This window comes from Clytia hemisphaerica, unplaced genomic scaffold (genome assembly GCF_902728285.1).
Source record: "Clytia hemisphaerica strain Z4C2 unplaced genomic scaffold, Clytia hemisphaerica genome assembly, whole genome shotgun sequence".
Classification (NCBI taxonomy): Eukaryota; Metazoa; Cnidaria; class Hydrozoa; order Leptothecata; family Clytiidae; genus Clytia; species Clytia hemisphaerica.
Window position 1 is genome coordinate 2,378,405 of NW_027104297.1, and position 19,928 is coordinate 2,398,332.

Sequence of the window (19,928 nt, forward strand, 5' to 3'; positions counted from 1 at the left end):
AAATATTTAAATATTTTACACAAAACGAATTAAAAACATTAAAAAAAAATACTCAAAAATCTTGAAATAAAATTTCATCAAAACTGTACAAAATTCAATCTCTTAAAAAATAATTGTATAAAGGAGATCATTTTAATCTTGGCAAGCGTTCCAGGCTAATACCTTTTGTCTTGAAAGATAACAGGCTAAATTTTCGTTTTCCGCGAAAGGTATTAGGTTTCTTAATTCGTTTTTCCCTATATCTTGTTTTTCGGACGACTGTCCGGAAGAATCGCGTCTGGATCCATTTTCTTCCTGTATTTTTTGAGAGGTACCTTCTTTATTGGTTCTTCCCTCACAAGAAATCGTTTCAGAACCAATCAAATCGCTCAATTCTTCATCACGTGATATGTCTAATCCAATCACATCGCTAGTGTATTGTTCACATTCTATATCATTGCTCAACTTGTCATCACTGGAACATTTGAATTGTTTTTCGTACATAAGCTCAGGGCCAATCAAAGCAGTTGAGTTTTCGTCGCGTGATTGATTTTGACCAATCATATTCTCGGTATGTTGTTTACAGTTTATCCAATCACCTGTCTCTCCAGAAATGTCACGTGTTATGCCATGGCCAATCAAAGCAATCGGGTTTTCGTCACTTGAGTGATTTTGACCAATCATATTATCGCTGTATTGTTTACAGCTTATCCAATCACCTCTCTCACCAGGAATGTCACATGTTGTACTGTCACTTTCACTTTCGTCAATTTTTGACATGTTATTTTTCTCGTATTGATCCATAAAATGTTTCAACTTTCGTGAAGTAACGGAACGCCGTGTAAACGAAGAACTGTCTCCTGACCATAAGGTGCTTGAATCTTCGTGTATTTCACCCTAAATTACAATTCCGAACGGTTAGTTACTTTCCTTGAGCAGTTGAGGGCGGTCTGAAGACTCACTTACACTTTTCATATTGCTGTCTACCCGAAGGTAGGGAAGGGTGTCATTCTTTTCCATGGATTTCTCCACTTGACCCTTCTATTTAGTTGCTGAGACCAAGCTGAGCAGGAGAAGGTTAGTGTACAATAAGCGGACTGGCTGGGTTTAGAAAGCACTTTTACAGCAAAATCCCCCAAAATGTATTACAAGAGCCCTTAGATTGTACAATATACTTGATTGACAAATGTTTTTTTGGAAAAATTGACAAAAAGTTTACGAATATATAGGACAATTTTTCCCGAGAACTGAAACACCCCTGTCTTACAGCTCCGTTGAAATGTTTCCAATAATGGGGATAGAAATTATATTTTCTAAGCTCAAAAAATCTATTAAATCCGATTTTTTCCATTGAATATTGAATGAGGATGAAATCAAAATAAATTCCCATTGAGGCTTAAACTGTAGAGTATTTTTCCCACCGGGGACGAAGTTTTGGTCAAATTTTCAAATGGGGCTGGGGTACCGCCGGGTCTTTGACACATGTTGTAACATGTGGGCGGTGGTCTTTTTAGGAACGACTCAAAATAAAAACACTCCAGTTATTTTCTTACCTGTAAACATTGGTGGCTGAAGCATTGTTTGTGTAAACCATTCTCTATATGATCTGCTTGACTTTTCAATTTCTGTAAGAAGAAGTCTAATTTCAGACTTAATTCTCGATTGGTGGTCGAATCTCCTGTCATGTGATGAATTAGTTCCCTTAGTTGCATTGGTACTTGAAACCCGTTGGATTTACTGGCGCATAAAAACGGGGGTATGAAATTGAAGATTTGTTCATAATCTTTAATGTATATTGGAATGTAACGTGAGATTTTATTATGACGGAATGCTAAACCACTTAATATTTTGATTGTAAAATCGAAAGGACGTTGCAGTTGGATAATGTCTTCGTTTTCTAAAAAGAAAAAAATTTGTAATGTATTTATTTGCATGCGTGGATACGATTTTTTTGCTAAGAACACTTATAAAACCTTTATGAAATTCGGTTCTAACCACAAAAATATCTCAAGGACTAGCTGAATAACGCGTAAAGCATCGAAACGATGCTGCTTTTTTCGAAAAATACCACTTTATAATAATCAGGGTCATAATGGAGAAAAAAAACTTGAACATTGCATATGCCAAGCCTTACGGGTTGAAAGTTGAAAAACGTCGCATATAATACACCTTTTTGACCGTAGTCGCGTGGTCAGGCGCGTGCCACTTTATTATTTGATTATCCCACTAAATTCGATCCAACCTTGTTTACACCTTTTTCTATTGTCTATAGGTGCGAAAAAAAACTGGGACGGTTTTAGGGTGGTAAAACGGACACAAAAATGTCCGTGCGGCAACGGTCGAAAAGGTGTATTACAAGAATGAATATACAATATGTAAACCCCATTGTTCGAACATATGCATTAGTTTTGATCATGAAAATTGTTTTTGCCAAGCAATAGCCTAACGCCGTACACTAACGGATCCCTTCTCTTTTTATTACAGTTGACGCTCTCTAATTCGATCTTCAAGGGGAATTGGATTATCATCGAATAAGGGAGCGTCGTTTATGCTGGTTTCTTGTTGATGGTGACTTTAAATTTCAACGAATGAGGGAGCCTATCGAATAGTAGAACGTCGAATTAGAGAGCTTCAACTGTATATCACCGGCGGTTTTGTAGAGGTCATTTTTCTCATACATATAAAACATCGTGTAAAAGCTTACCCTTCGAGTAATCTGTCACCAGGATTAAAACATAAGTACATTGATCTATGTTTCGTTGAATATAACTCGCCAATCCACCTTCAGCATCAATATTTGACATTTCAAGTAAAGGTGACGTCACTATGACGTCATAAGAATGTATAATAAAAGACAAATCTCGGACAAAGGTGTCCAATAGATCGCAACCTGGTCGATGGATCAACATGATTGAGATTTCTAAGAATACAAACAAAAAGAATTTGTGTTCAATTTACAATATTTTTTATAAGAACTTAAAAACTTACCGATGATCTTAAAGCTATTTCTCAGTTTCTAGAAATTGCAAGAGAATCTTGATTTTTCATTACGGTAATAAACCTTTTAGAACCTTTTAGTTTGTAAACGTTTTATCCTAACATTTTACTTATTAAATTTAACCCTCATGATGTGAATAAAATAAAAAAATTTTTAAAAAAGTAAGAATAATCTGGCCTAAACAAAAATTTTATTTTAATTCATATAAAATCAGGCCCGGCGGAGACTTCAGCCTGCCCACTGTGAGCAATTGAGATTTTTTTCTTGAATTCCTATAGCGAATTTTGTCTCATTTTGAACCCTCAGCCTCCCCACTTTTACGGTTGTTCCGCCGGGCCTGAACATGATAGTGTATCTTCTTAACTCTATAGACCAGTTTCTCAACCCCTAGAATCCCTGTAGAGAACTTTTAATTTATAACCTAATAGAAGAACTACTCAATGTGGGTACTGCATTTTATAACGGATAATGTACCTCCTTCGGGTCTTGTTGGTGATAGAAGCTCAACCGTATGATCTTCGCTTGTCTCAACACTGCTTTCTTCTTTGCTTCTATCTTTACGGCGCCGAAAATAACACCATAAGACAAGAAAACTGGCTAGAAGAGTTGTCAACACTCCAACCGATACCCATATAAGCATTTTTAGATCAATGGATTTTTTCGGTTGCCGGTGAATTGTTTGAACTAGCGAATGTTGGGTATTTTTTATCGATATTTTACAACCTTCCAATTTGAGAGATGCGTTTATGGCTTGCTGTATTGACTTGATTGTTGGTTCTTTGTATGTCTTGTATAGTCGTTCGCATATTGTATCTGCCACAATGAAAACATTCCATTCAGCTATAAAGAGATTAATGTTAATTATTCGTTATCAACAAAGACTATACGCTCCCTGATTCGATTTCACTGCATGAAAAGTTGTCTTCTCTAACGCAAGATATATGACGAAAAGTTAACTTTTCTCTTAATTTTCTTGTTTTGAAATCATTGAATTTTCTTCTGTGCGAAAACAAGTAACAGTGAATCTTCACTGTTTCTCGAAAAGCCTAAATTTTCTAAATATCGACATGATTAACTTTTCGATGTACAAAATGATTACATTTTTAGCCACGAAAAGTACCACTTTTCTCCGAAGTGAAAATATAAGACTTTCTCCACGCAGTGAAGATTCACTTTTACACTTTTACTTATTTTCTTGTACATGGAAATGTTATATTCAAAATTGAGAAAAGGCGAACCTTTTTTGTAAAAGAAATTACGAAACTTTTTTAATAAAAGGAAAGATTAACAATTTATTATTTACGTATTTTCGAAAAGATGCAGATATCTAAACCAGGCTGAAATAATCAACTTTTCGTTATTGATAATATATATCTGGGTAAAAAAAATGATCCGTCTCATTTCATTGGAAAAGTTTTCATCAACCGACATTACTGCCATTTTAATGAAATTAGGCGGGAGATGAGATTTGATAAGACATTGAATTATTAAATATTTTTGGATGATTTTCTTCTTTAAAATTAAAGTCAATGTTAAATAAATTCATAGTTATATCTATTTACTCATAATTCGTGTTCTAAAAATCTAAAGTATGCCTGCCTTATTTACATAAAATGACTTAAATTAATAAGATAATAAATAATTCATAATATATATAATTTTTTTTAAATGACAATAATCGATGTGGTATAGAAGGAGCTTATAGGGTTGGGGGATATTTCTGACAAAATTTGACATTGTAAAGCACCCGTAAAGCACTATTCGAATTTAAGAGATAAGATTTAGGTTACGGTTCAAGAAATTGTATTCGTATAAAAAAGAATGAACTAACTAACAAAAGAAGTCGAACAATTACTTCTTCAGTTGTGTATCGTGCTTCTTTTCCCGAGTGCTCTCCTATTCTCCGTCTGATCTGTTTCTTTGGTGGTGTTGTCAAACAACCATCTTCACTTCTTTTTCTTAATACGAATTATTTCTTGGTCTTCTGACGAGACGATGTTCATTTTGTGATAAGTTTTCTCCACACGTCTTTGACATTGCAGAGAATTGATATTTCAGCTCCCTCCGCCGAGCTCGCGATACGTTTTTCGACTTTCTGTAGAGAGAAAATGATAGAAATATACTCTACTTCTTAAACAGGACTATCAAACAGATTAATTACCCATTTATCTTTATTTCAAATTGAAAATAATCCAAAATGACTTGAAGATTACAAAAAAAACATAATAGCAAGAAAGAAATAACGACAGGTTATTCCAAAAATAACTTGAACGAATGAGTACTTACATGATCATTGCAGTCTTTACTTCTTAATTTGGTTTCACTCTTTGGCTTACTGTAAAGTTCGTATGAAAGCATATTACAAGATTTCGTGACAAGTCAAGGGCTTTTCTTTCCCTCTTTTAATTTCTGCCAATTAAAATCTCTTTATCAACATTTTTCTATAAGAGACTTAATTGGACTGCGATTGAAAATATCGTAATTTCTCCACAATTATAAATGTGTTAACAAAGGGTCCCAAAGGGAATGGTGTTGGTCAGTTCAAACAGTTAATTGTAATTGTTCTTGATGAAACCGCCGAAATTAATTTTCAGCCTTTGAAATATCGCCAAAAAAGAGAAATTACGAATCGTTATTTTCTTCCATCAAGTCAAAGCATTCGAGTTTAATTTTAACAAGTTTAATTAATTGAACTGTTTTATGAGCTCTTCATACACACCATTGCCACAGGCTTACGAGGGTTAGTTAACGCAAAAACTTAATACTACATCTTTTTTATAAGAACAAACTATATAAGAGCATAAGGCTTAAATGGCCAAAATGTTAAGAACAAGTTGAGAACATTTTAAGTCTTTGGGGACTCAAAAACACCCGATTTCTTGGGGAAATGGACATAAATACTCCTAAAATGGGGGAAAATAAGAACATGTTTGTCTTAAAACTCAAAAAGTTAAGAATATCCAAAGGCTTCAAAATTTTTGGATATTCTTATAAAAAAACGTGTATTCATGAAATATCAAAGCGATTTCTTTTTTTATACATTCCTGATTCGTTCTTTATGTAAATCTCGTCACACTTACTAGACTATGAAAATTATTTCCGGCTGATTTGCGAAATTCCCAATAATTTTATGCTATCTATAATGTAAAATACAGGCTTAATTGCAGCCTGCTAGCCATAAGCGCAGCGTCGCAAGCATTGAGAGGCCCAAAACAGTGAATCGCTATAAGTTCAAAATACTCAAACGAAACAAAGGTAGCTACCAAAGCATTATACTATTTTCATTTCATGAAAATCTCAATTAAATTGTTCTTCATTCCTTCTACAAAACGCCTTTGTACTTGATTCAAATATGTAGGGAGTAAAATTTGTCGTGCATTACATTTTTCAACTATAATGAAGTAAATCGAGATTTAGAGAATTAAATAAAATATCTTTGTAGCCATTGTTGCTAGACATTCGAAAAAAAAAACTTTGAACATTTTGAAAATAATCTCAAAACGGAATGAAATGAAAGTCATATATTATGTATTTGAAGAAGATTGATTTGAGCACGTCCAGTTTCCAACCCTTAAACAAAAATCGTTTCTAAACATCTCCAATTAGTCTCGTTGTAGATAATCTGGTGAAGGTGCTGAAGCACAATGCTTCAAAGCCAGAAATGGGAGGATTTGTAGAGCTTTGTTAGTAGAATGAAAAAATGTACAGAAAATGTTTTAAACTAACACGAGCAAACGTTTTTATGTATAGATTTTACCGTTTTTTTGTAAAGATTATAAATTTCCAAGAATAAATTCAGGTGAACTTTTGGCAATACCCTCACCTAAAATCTTTATAATGAATTAATGAGTTAATAATTTTATTTTAATGCGTATAAAATGCATTAAAATTAATAAGCAATTTAAGAGGGAATCTTCATACACAACTATTTACTCAACTCCATGCGACACCCCTGTGTCAAGACCCGCAGTGGGATAAAAAATTCCTTCGAAATCCCAATGGGGATAGAATTTTTATACTTTTTGAGTTCAAAAACTCAGTGGGATTGTTTTGAATGCAGTTTCTTAAATATAATCTTAAATTCAATGGGGATGAATTCAAAGTCGATTTCCCTGTGGGGCGGAAATAATAGGGTATTTTCCATCAGGGGATGAAGTTTTTGCCAAATTTTCCAGTGGGTTGGGGTTTTATTACAGCCCTGGCGGAGCTTCTCCTACTGTGAGGATGATAGTTTTTACAGGGCATTTTTTCAGCGGTGACAAAATTTCAGCCAAATTTTGTAATGGTCTGTGATATCGGCAGTACCTTGATGGGTTAATCAAATATGGGACATACTAAGGAGGAAATACTTGAAGTTTGGATTTTTCAAAGTAAAAAGTGTAGGTTATTTTTTCTCTTTTCGCCTAAAAACTGCTAATTCTAAGATGCGAAAAAGCAAAGCGGCATCTAGGTTGGTCAACAGAGGACACCTCTTCTTTTTTCTGTCACGCTAACAGACACAGGGGTGTTTTATTGGACATTATGACATTTTTTAACTAAAATATAATCTTTTCAATCAAGAAATCACTCCTAAAAAAGGCATTATCATCTTGCTCCAAAAAAATAAAAGAAATATTTATATTACTTTTGCCAAATCAGCTGCAAGAAAAGCTGCTCCTTACATTTATCCCGACGTAGAAATTATAATGTTTTTAAAATACGAAATTATTACCCTTTTTTTTACTTGATGATTATATTTTCGATAAATTCGGCATGAAAATTTGATATTTACATGAAAAAGCTTTTCGTTTAAATTTCAACAAGAAAACTTTATATTTTCTTAAAATTCAAACGAAGAAAAGACAATCAATCTAGAAACATGTAATATTTACCTTATGCGATTTTTTAACTAAAAAAAAAATCTTGTCAATCAAGAAATCACTCCTAAAGAAGACATTCTCATCTTGCTCCCATAAAATTGAAATATATACCTTTCCCAAATCAGCTGCGCAAGAAAAGCTGCTCCTTACTTTAATCCCGACGTAGAAATTATAATGTTCTTTAAATACGAAAGTGTTACCTTTTCTTTTTTGATGATTGTATTTTCGATAAATTCGGCATGAAAATTTGATATTTTTATGAAAAATCTTTTCGTTTAAATTTCAAGAAGAAAACTTTATATTTTCTTAAAATACAAACGAAGAAAATATAGTCAATCTAGAAACATGCAATATTTACTTTTTAATGAAAAACGACAAAAGGAATTACCCATCTTTTCGAAGCAAGAAATAATTAAAGATAATCTTTTTTCAAAAACTTAAAGAAAAAGAATCTTTTCTTAAAACTGTAAGGAAAATTCAATGTTTCCGCAATTTTACGTTCAAAAATATTAAGTTTTTAAAGACAAGAAACTGGAAAGACTTATATTTCATGCAGTGTTTTCAAGGGGAATTGGATTTTCATCGAATGAGAGAGTGTACCAAAACGTACAGCTTCGTTAAATAACTTTCACGACTTTTGAATTAAAATGAAAAGGATTGTGGGATTGAGTTTTGGTCACATGAGTGAAGTAATAATCATGACGTTTGCATGACGAAGCGCTATTGCCCTTTCCTAATAAGACATGAAATATTCTTAAGTTCTTCTTAATATGTTGGCCATCAGAGCCTTATGTTCTTGTATAGTTTGTTCTCATAAAAAACATGTGTAGTGAAAAATAACCTAGCCAAAAAAAAACTTACCGAAATAAGAATTACAAAGGGTTTGTTTCCTGTATTCTCTCCAATAAACTGAATATATAAAAAAAAAAATCCGGAATCATTCACGTGGTTGCAGTGAATCATGTACATTCAGGACTCAAACAAAGAATTTTACAACCCTGTCTCACATCCCAGTAGCGTAGACAGGAGGGGCGCAAAATTTGTGTAGGAGAGCAGATTTTTATGACACTGTAATTATCTTTTTATATTATAAATTGATAATTACAGAGTCATAAAAATCTGCTCTCCTACACAAATTTTGCGCCCCCTTGTCTACGCTACGGCAGCCCCGGTGGAACTTCGTGAATTATTTTTTCAAAATCCTATTGGAGATTAAAATTATATTGCTTTTAGCTCATAAAATCCAGTGGATATGGTTTAGGGTTGCAAGCAATTGGTCTTCAAATTGAAGATCTTTTTATATGGTTTTTGTCTGTACACAAACCCGGTATCTATGGCTAATTTCAAAATTCATTGCCGTAGAGGGTCTGTTGTCATTGTCTCTTCTCATTTGAGATTTTTCAACCCGACCGCTGCGATAGAGTGCTTGTGAGAGAGGGGAGACGACAAGAGAAGTTGTTATTTTAATTTATGAATCAAAATTCATCGCAGAGGTCTCCGTACGGGAATTTTTCATCAAACAGACAATGCGCAGAGTGTACTACGAAGCGATAAAAGTGAGATACACTCTGGTATAGAGTAAGTTGGTTTACAAAATTCACGAAAAATAACCCACTTAATGTGGATGTTAGCTCTCATTCTCTCCTCTAGAGCTGTTGGTTTACGAAAAATCCCTTACTTACATTCAGCTGTTGCCAGATACGCCTTCTTATGACATTTGTTGCCTATGGTGCAAGAAAACAGAAAAATTACAAAGACTTTTTAAACTTTTCAGGATAGGCTATATCTTCCTTCCCTCCGAGCGAAAAACCTTTATTCTTTGGTATATGCGCACTGCTTGTGTTTTGAATAAAGTAATTTTCGATTTACATCGCATGCACACTGAAGTTTTAGAGAAACATATAAATTGGTTTCTACTCTGTCTCCTCGTAGTTCAGTACCCTGCTTTCCGTGTATTGAAAATGAAATCTAGCGTCCAGACCTCTTTTCATCAAATTTGTTCTTTGCTTAAAGGTTTTGTTTTTAAATAAGAGTGATATCGTTTGCTTACTCATCAATTTATAAATTTTTCCACATTGGATGTGGAGCAAAATCTGGTCAGAAAGAAAAAAAAGTATCAGCATTATATAACAATTGGCAGACACTATCCTGATATGAAATATTTGTCTGATATGAAACGGGAACACGTATGTAAAAATAAAACCTTTAATGTTACTTTTTTCTTACTTTTAAAGTAGCCTCTTTTGATTTCGTGTTTCTTTCCACCAGGGATTCTTACGAGCTTAATAGAGAATATGTCATCGAAATCTTGTTCTGTTTCATTCCATGGTAAACGATACACTTCTGTACCCTGGTAAGTTAAAAATTAAATTGAAATTAAAATTAATAAATTATATAAATATTATAATAAAAATGAAAGGGAATAATTATAATAAAAATGAAAAGGGAAAATAAACTGAACAACGAGAGGCGTTTTTGGCGCCTTTTGTCTTTCGGCGCCACCAAAAAAATCGGTCGTTACTTGACCCACCAAAAATCAGCCAGCCTCTGTGTTCTTACTGGTAGAGCTAGAAATATCGAAAGGTCATTATTTCGAGGATATTATCTGCATACTTTAATGGGACTATTTTACGCGAGATTAAATTTCGCGATTTCGCGAATTTTTGCCATTTTAGCGAAATTAAAACTCGCGAAAACACGTGAGATTCCTGACTCGCGAAATTAAATCCACAAAAAAATTTTTTAAATCACATTTTTGAGCTGAAACCAGTCCAAAGTCTCCATTTGTGGAAGAAAAATGGCTATTTTCAGCTTTTCGCTCGAGAAATTTGATCCTATTATAAAAGTAACCTTTTGAAATCTGTCATTATAATATACCTTCGTTTTTTCATAGTTAATGTACTGATGTAAGATGACCTTGTCATATTTCTTGCTTCGAATCTCAAAATAAAATGCCCAACAACCTGTAGTAATGAACAAGTCAAAAGTTTTAAGTTCATTGAAAGACATCTCTCATACTATACTGCACTTTTTTCACCATCAAGATAACTTATTCCGTTGGTGATTCTAGAACGATTGCCCCTGAGCACGACCTCACTAAAAACCGGGGTTTTTCATCTCGTTTCTTAATGAATTCCACTTTGACGATTTTTGAAAAAAAGAAGCCTTTCAAGTGTTTTGACGCAAATTCGATTTTTCCCTACTGCAAGGACTTCAAAAGTTAAAAGTGACTTCAAAAAATCTAATGTTTAGAGTCCGAAAACCTGGCTCAAAACATACCAAAAATAGTCGCAAAGTTGAACAGACGTTAATTGCGTAGAATAGACGGTTGCCCGAAGTATAACTTTCCCGCGTATTGACGCGTGCGCCTTTTTCTATATCATTAACAAGATATTATCTTAAGTCTTACCTGGGTTTTCTTTTACTTCAAAGGCACCTGTTTGGAATGCACTGGTCTTCAAATCAATGGTGAAATACGAGTAGGCTGTGGATTGACATTTCTTGGCACAATTCCTATCCATAAAGTTACTGATATTCGAAGGTAAGATTTTATCTGAAAGAATAAGTTTATTTACAATAAGTTCCATTGATTTTAAAGTGCTAGATTTGAAACTCTTAGATGGGACATAAAGCCAATCCAAAACGCATGACTCGCGTGGTTTTCACACAAACGCCAGATTGAACTTATCGCCAGATTTTGAAAATTGTTAAAAACAAAGAAATGGCTGGTTCAATCCGTCATTCTAGATTCTTGTATGGTTCCAACTAGCCAATAAGAATGATGCTTCTCGCGTAACTGTTAGCACTATATATTAAGGTATAGGGTGTCTGGAGAGCGCTGGGGTATTCCAAAAGTCTTTGTATGGAAAAGTGTACACCCCTCCTTTTTTTTCAAATAGTCTTTATTGGTAATGCGTTTTTTTCTTACTTTGTTTGACGAATGTCTCCATGAAAAGTTTCTTCTGTCCACAATAATTTACTACTGCATCTGTAGGAAAGACGATTTAAACATATTTTTTTGATCTGCTTTGATGTTAAAAGTTATCAAATGTACCCCCAAATGAAACACTAACAAGTTAATGTATGTGTGTTTTTCTAGGACAGAGACGGTTAGCTTCTGATTTGACTACATCCTGAATGACTGAGGATAACCGTAAACAAGCATTTTTACCGTCTTTGATTTTGTGGGTTGAAAATGCAGTTTATTCCAAATTGTTTCAGTCACTCCGCAGTCCTCAAAAGTGCAAACAAATCAACTTGTTTCTGTACTGAATCTCGTTTAAGTAGAGCTACACTACAGATAGGCTTCTGCTCGTTCTCTAGCAAAAAAAGTTTCTTACATAGGAAATATATCTATAGAGGTCTGCGATTCAGACTAAGCTACAGAAGTACGTTCAAGCTATTTAGAAAAAATTAAGAATCCAAATTAATTTTAGCCTACCTGTAGTTTTCTTTTCAAATTTAGCAGCCCTCTAAAATAAGAAAGGAATTTGCATTGATTCAATCTGTCATTCGTCCTTTTTATTGATAGCCATTTAGATTTTTGCTCAGCGCCTCAGTCGTCCTTTATTTATCGAGATAGAACTTTTAGGCTTCAAGTTTTCCTAAGCGATGCTCTTAAAATGTTTTAAGTTTATTTACCTTACTGAAAATGATCTTGTAAAATTAGTTAAAATCAAATATTTTAAGCTTTTGGAAATATATTGACCTCACTTAACCCTCCCTAATTCGAACTCTAACCTGAAGTCTTCTTTATTCGAATTACAGAGAGATTCGAATTAAAGAAAGAAAGTTTGAATTAAAGAGTAAATCCCTCCGTTACACGTTTTTTATAAGAATGTTGTTTTCCATTTCATCATGGATATTCATAACTTTTTGGCGAAAATTTCCCTACTAAAATATTTGGTATATCTTACGGTATTCTTAGGTTAGGCGCCAAACTAAGCCTAAATCTACAATACAATGCATTCCTCAAGAAAAAAATTGGCCTTTTTGTCAAAGCTTTTAGAATTGCAGCAGATAATTGGCAATTTACAGGAAAATTGCTCTAAAAAAGACCAATTTTCATGTTATCAAAAATTATTATCCATATAGCGGTCATTAAGTAAGCCATTAAAGATTCGAACGGCGGGCGGTATTGAAAGGTTCTATGACTCAAATAGTCATACCCGCGCTGAGAAAGTAAGTAAGTTAATTTACAGTCAATTTGTTTAATTCGAACCTCTACTATCTTTCTGTATTTCGAACTAAAATATTGGTCCCCTCAGGTTGAAAGTCTTTCAAAATACTCTCTGTAATTCGAATCTTTTCTTTTAACTCGAAGAGAATTCTTGGTCCCCTGTAGATCGAATTAGAGAGAGTCAGTTGTATTTGTTTTCACTTACCAAAAAAGTGACAATGGTGGTTAATGCGAAGATACCAAAACATTTGCATACGGTACAATGATGCATATCACATTGATAGCCTCTGAATGTTTTTGTGTGGATTTATTTTTCTTAACAAATTTAAAAACCATTTAGCTTAATACAGTAGAGTCTCTTTAACTCGAACCTCTATAACTCGAATGTCTCCCTAAATTGAACAAGTTTTCTCGTCCCTTCAAGAATGCCTTATAAACCTTATTCCATAACTTGAAAATTCTTTAACTTGAACAATATTTTCCCCGTGTTGGCTCGAGTTATGGAGACTCAACTATGATTCCATAGAATTGCGAGTGATTTAACTTGAAATCGTCTTGAAAAAAAGTTAATACGCAATACCATATGACCTTTTTGTAAGTCTAACCCTTTGTTTATTTTGGTTTTTCCAGGATTATACGTTTCTGTTCCTATATTTCTATAAAAAACATTTTCCTTCCTGGACTCTTAAAAAGCTTAAGGTCTCAAATTCCGGATTCGAAAAGTTTACAGAAATTTCCTCATGGATAAAATCATGCTTTGATTTTAATAAACTTTTGATTCATTAGACTCACTCCAAAGACCACATAGGAGAATTTAGTAAAGCCAAGTCTGTAATTGTAATGGCCATGGATTTTGGGGGTGTTCTAGCTCCGGAGTCCATACAGTCTGCCCGATTTTAGTTGTTTTTGGAAAGTAAAAAAAAAGGATAAAGCAATGTTTTTATTTGAAAATAAGGAAATTGTTTGTTTCTTTCCTATGTTTAATTGTAGTTTTCAACTCCAAGAAGTTTTTTTGTTATCTGGAATTTTTGTTTTTTTCTTTCAAAATGGCGAGCTCGTCAAATACTCCTTGTATTATAATGGCTACTACTTCACTGGACTTAGCGCCATCAAAAGTCTCTAGTCTAGGGATGTTCCCATGTTCCCATTTCTGGGTAGAAAACTTTTTTTGGTGATTCTTAACATGTTCCTGGACCTGTGCCAAGTTTTATCTTTACATCATTTTGTCTTTTGTTTCTTTCCGTTGTTTCTTATTTGCGTTTATCATGTGATTGAGTCTTATACTGATCCCAAGAGGAGTACTTGGTCACGTGATCAAAAACTGAGTAAATCGATTTTTAAGCTTTTGATATTAACAAAGGAAAAAGCTAACAAAAAGTTAAAACAATAAGCTTCTAGACTATGATTCCAACAACACACCCAGTTTAAGCAAGTTACATTTCTCCAATCCATGTAGTCTAGCAAACTAGACGACTAATTCAGACATAATACACCTTTTCGACCGTAACCGCTAATTGCCTGGCGGGTATTTTTTTTCCTCTTTATCCCACTGAAACCGTCCCAGTCCTTTTTTTCGCACCTATAGACAATAGAAAAATGCGTCGATTGGATCGAGTTTAGGGGGATAATTAAATAATTAAGTGGCACGAGCCTGACCACGCGACTGCGGTCGAAAAGGTGTATTAAAATAAAGCAAAAAGTAACGGAGGGAACAATTTTATAAAAACTAAATCCCGTAGCAATAATCGTATTATCATATAACACGCCTATACTACTGTATTACACGCATTATAAACGACTCCAGCCCTCAATCCATGGTTGCCATAATCTGCCTCTCAAAAAAAAAAACTCTAAAAGTCCTTCAAAAGACCAAAACCACTTCATTTTTACAAATGAATGAAAATTAATTCACTAGATACTCATTTTCCTCAAGATAGTAGAGAGTATGTCATGTTATTTTTCCTATCCACTATCTGTTTATAAGTCATATATACTGTTTTTTGTGGTTTTTTAGTAGATACCGCCACCAATAGTGTCATAATATCAACTAAATGAAAGATATTTTACGTTGCAAGAGCTCCACGGAAGGATTTTCATATTAAGAGAAGGAAAAGATAGAGGGTAAACCCAATGAAGTATAAGCCTTAAGGGCTAGAAGTGAATCTTTAACCTTTATCTGGCAAGAAAAAGTGAAGCCTTAGAATATACGCCTTTTTTATGACTGATTGGATTTAGCAGTTTCTTTGTTTTTGAGTGGTATATTTATTGAAATCTAGCGGAAACTTTTACTTTCAATCCGGATTTTGTATATAAACCACACGGGCCGCTCACGCCCGTGCAATTTTGGTAGGATTCCAAGGAGACTCGGTTCTAGCCCTTCGGGCTTATAATTCATTGGGTAAACCATGCTTTAGTTACAGTGGAGTCTCCATAACTCGAACACGCACGGGAAACACAAATTTGTTCGTGAGTTATGGAAATTTCGAGTAATGTAGTAAGGCTTATATGACATTGTTAACTGAAGGGACCATAAAACTTGAGTTAAGAAAGTATTCGAGTTATAGAGATTCGAGTTACAAAGACTCCAAAGTATATCTAATGAATGATTCCGTCTAAAGCATTATATTAAGATTATAGCTTAGTTAACTAAGCCCGTATTCATAAGGCTAAGACACACGGTATATAGCGTTTTCGGCGCTTTAAAGATTTTTTATATCTACGGATTTTAAGTTTGTCTTTGGAATACTGTTATTCAATCACAACTTGCCATCAGATTTATTCTAGTAACTGATTCAAACTAGCTTAGATTTCAAGGCTAGGAAGATAAAAGGTCATCCATGCTTTTGTTATATCAAACGTATGATTCGGCGTATGAAAAGCATATTCCGCGAGCAGAAACTTTCGCGAGCTCAAAAAATCGCCAAATTTACGACATTTACTTTAGAAAATTTTTCACGCGAGCATAAACTTTCGCAAATCTGAATATTTTCACAATTAGTGCAACTACTCTACCGACTACCCATTAATTATATTATTACGTAATTTGGCAACAAATTCCTCATATTTTAAACAAAACAACAAAGTTTTTAAAGATTACATCAAGTTGTTTTTAAGAAGTGATTTCCGAGAATTTTCCGGAAGATGAATAAAAACCGCCTCAGGTTATTTGCAGAATGAACCACTTCCGTATAAATGTGCGATTAACAATTGAATCTTTATGAACTTTTTTATTGTAAGAAACATTAAGTCTAAATTGCTTTTAGCGACCGTGGTGCAGTGGTAGAGCATCCGGTTACGGCTCACAAGGTTGTGGGTCAACCCCCAGCCGGGTCATACCAAAGATTCCCAAAATGGTACTTGATGTCTCCCTGCTTGATGCTCAGCAATTGAGAGAAGGATAAAGGGTAAGTGGAGCAATCCAGGGAGAAAGAGTGGTGCCCTCTCCTACCGTCGGGTAGATAGCTATCGAAAGAGGAGCCTTCAAGTCGCCTCCGACTGCGGTCACAGACTTACTTACTAAACTGCTTTTCCAGAGAAATGGGTACGTCACATCACGCTCATTTTTGACTGAATACCACCACCAGTAGAGATCTAGGAGCGCTGCAAACCTTCCACCATTTGATTGCACGCAAAGAGGTGGTTCAATCGGGGCGTTGACTCTCTTTAAAGTAGAAACGTCAACCTTTCCCGAGCAATAAAAAATTATAGTAAAAGATTGTAAATAGCCCTTTCTTTGTTTTCACGCGGCTTTTTGTTTTTTTTGAATCAAGCGATATATTTTATATTCAATCCGGAGTTGATAAAAAGTGATAGAATGATATATCTTTTTGTAAAGATACATCTTTATCAGATGGGCCTTACAATTCATGAAGAGAACGAGTCACTAAGAGTACGAGTGCGAGGTCCTTGACGGAATAAATAGATTGAACAAAATTCGTTCCGAGGAACAAATGATAGTATTCAACCCTTCAAATCTATGTGACGTATATATACGTTCGAAATAAACCAATTTACCAAGTCCCAGACTTACTTTACTTTTAAAGAGTAACAATAAAACACCTTTCTGATGGTACCAAAATTATTGTATGTGAGTTTGAATTTTGGATTTCAGAAAAATAAGTTGACAATTTTCACAATTTTTCAAGAAAATGTTGCACGCTGGAAAGAAAAATCCAATTTTCGATTTTCAATCCAGAAGTTTTTGGCATCAATATATAATAACCTCAGTTTCTAATATTTGTAAAAAAAGATACCACATTTTCTTTCAAAATCGATAAAAATAGAAATTTTGTTTTTCATAAAAACAAAGCTCACTCGATCGATCGGCGGTTTTTTTATGACGTCATATACATGAGGTAAAGTTTCAAGGATTCGAAGTTTTATCCTTTGATATAACATCGTTAATTTTTCTGCGGGTTTTTTTCATTAGGGTGTCCTTTTTGAAAAACTTTTATACAAAATTACAAGCAGGCAGGGGGGCGTTTACCTTAGAATAACTCCACCGTTGTGATTCTTACAACAAACTTTTCTAAGAGGGACAGTGAGAAGCGTAAGAAACGACGAAGACGGGTCCAAACCATTGAGTTTGAAGCCCCGAAGGTGCTTTTCCAAAAATGAAAGGACTCTTCGTCGTAAATTTTGAACCCCCATCGGATCCGCCAACCAAAAATGTTCAATGCAAAATTGGACATTTTTTGCAGCCCTAAATGTAGATGGGACCATTGATTTCAAAGCCCCGAAGAGGCTAGATCCGACACTTATTTCCCATCCAGAACACGTGACCCATGTGTCATTTCAAACAAAGTTTGTAAGTGTGGGGCAAACTTAAGGCTTCAATTTTTCTTGCTTAAGAAAGGTTTTAAGATTTCTCTCTTAACCCTTAAAAACAGTGTTTTTCAGCATCGATGTTTTTAGCCAGAAACAGCTTTTTTGTCCAGATTTTGCAATTTTTGAAGCTCAATATCTCGAGTTAGGTACTGAAATCACCTATACTCGCAATATATCTGTAATCTTTATTTTTTGAGAGCTTTCCAAAAATATGAACAGGTCTCCGTTTTCTCAAGCTAAAATTTTTGAAAAAAAACGAAAAATTTTTTCCCCTACAAAAGTTAACATCGATATAAGCTGGCTGGATCTGTTTGTTTCCTTTCGATAAATTTGGCAATGGTATCAATATACAAGAAAAAGTTCGACAATGAATGCTTGCACTCTCTTAAAATAGTAACAGAAATGTCTTATTTTTAAAGAAAATAAACACGGATTGACTTATAAGCCAACAGAAAATTACCGGTCGTTTTGTCTATGATGATATGTGGTATGACACTAGTACGGATATCTCAAGGATAGCTTTCCTTTTAGCTTGGGAGTTTTGGTTGGCTTGAGGTCCCTTATTTGATCCTCAGATATACGTTTTTTATAAGAATATTCTTTATAAAAACATAAGGCTTCACTGGCCAAAATATCAAGCTAAGAATAATTTAACCTTTCGTGCGACTTTAAAGTGCCATAAAAGCATGTAGCCTTTGATTTAGAAAATGGTTTTGGTACCATTGAAAAGCTATTTTATTACTCTTTCTAAAAGCATTGCAGTGGTCAGGAGCTATGGCCTCAAGACTGAGACTCAGTATTTTGGCTTGTTTTGGACGCCTATTGGCGTCCTTCGGGGTCTAAGGGTTAAGGTTTTGCGGATATTCTAAAACACTGAATTTATTAGGAAAATGGTTAAAAAATACTCGCAAAATGGTGTGAATTTAAGGACCTTTTAGGCTTAAATCTCAAAAAGTTAAGAACACACGAAGGCTTCAAAATTTTTGGATGCTCTTATAAAAAAAACGTGAATGATGATTATGTGGTATGACAGTTTCACGGATATCTTTGGGATAACTTTCTCTTTAGTTTTGGGAATTTTGGTTGGCTTATAGTCCCTATTTGATCCTCATATATACGCACTTTTTATAAGAACTAAAATAAAGGCTAAAATTTAGTTATTTGAAATTGTTTAGGGGTAACTGTCTGCTGGTAATTGTCTGCTGGTAATTGTCTGGTGGCAATTGTCCCGGGGTCAATTGTGCCTTCACTACGATTATAAAGGAAAATTTGACAGTAAAAATAAAACAAAACATTACCCGACCGGGTTTTTTATAATGACTAATGTTCTCACAAATAAGAAATCGTTTAGATTTTAAAGAATTACTTCTCGACTTAAATTTCCTCAATTCAATAATAGGTATAAAGTCCTCTTCAATACACCTTTTCGACCGTAGCTGCCAATTGCCTCGCTGGCATTTTTTTTGTCCGCTTCATCCCGGGGGGGGGGGCAGTGGGATTACCAACTGACGGTATGTGCGGCGAAAAAATTGGCTTTTAGAATCGCACCCTTACAGTGCAGAAAAAAATCGGTGAAATTCATACCCTTACAGTGCATTTTTTCAAATTTTAAACTCTTTTAGAGCAAAAAAAATCTATATTTTCGAGCAAAAATTCGCAATTTTTCGCAGATTTGCCGAAATTTCCACCCTTACAGTGCATTTATCAAAAGTCCACCCTTACAGTGCATTTCTGATATTTTGAAAAACATACCCTTAACCGCCGCACATACCCGTCGGTCAATTTGCCTGACTGCCCCCCCCCCCCGGGCTTCATCCCACTAAAACCGTCCCAGTACTTTTTTCGCACCTAAGACAATAGAAAAATGTGTCCAAAAGGGATTGGATCGAGTTTAGGGTGATAATTGAATAATTAAGTGGCACTCGCCTGACTGCTCGACTACGGTCGAAAAGATGTATTTATATAAACACACCTGTCTCACAGCCTCGGCGAAACTGCTTCCCTAGAATCGTAGTAAATAAAAGGCATTGTGATTTACATACTTTTTGATCACGTTACCATTTTCGACTCTAGGGATTGGTTTATT

At 34.4% G+C, this 19,928-nt stretch overlaps 1 protein-coding gene across 1 annotated transcript; it reads right to left on the reverse strand.

Annotated features, from left to right (window-relative positions):
* Positions 1-91: 91 nt before the first annotated feature.
* Positions 92-10,795, reverse strand: LOC136817404 (uncharacterized). Its single transcript, XM_067073747.1, has 8 exons — positions 10,714-10,795; positions 10,063-10,186; positions 9,519-9,560; positions 8,698-8,745; positions 3,452-3,817; positions 2,684-2,899; positions 1,533-1,876; positions 92-876 (listed from the first exon to the last, which is right to left on the reverse strand). The coding sequence occupies exons 5-8, from the start codon at positions 3,615-3,617 to the stop codon at positions 133-135; spliced, it is 1,470 nt and encodes a 489-aa protein (XP_066929848.1). The 5' UTR covers positions 3,618-3,817; positions 8,698-8,745; positions 9,519-9,560; positions 10,063-10,186; positions 10,714-10,795; the 3' UTR covers positions 92-132.
* Positions 10,796-19,928: the final 9,133 nt, after the last annotated feature.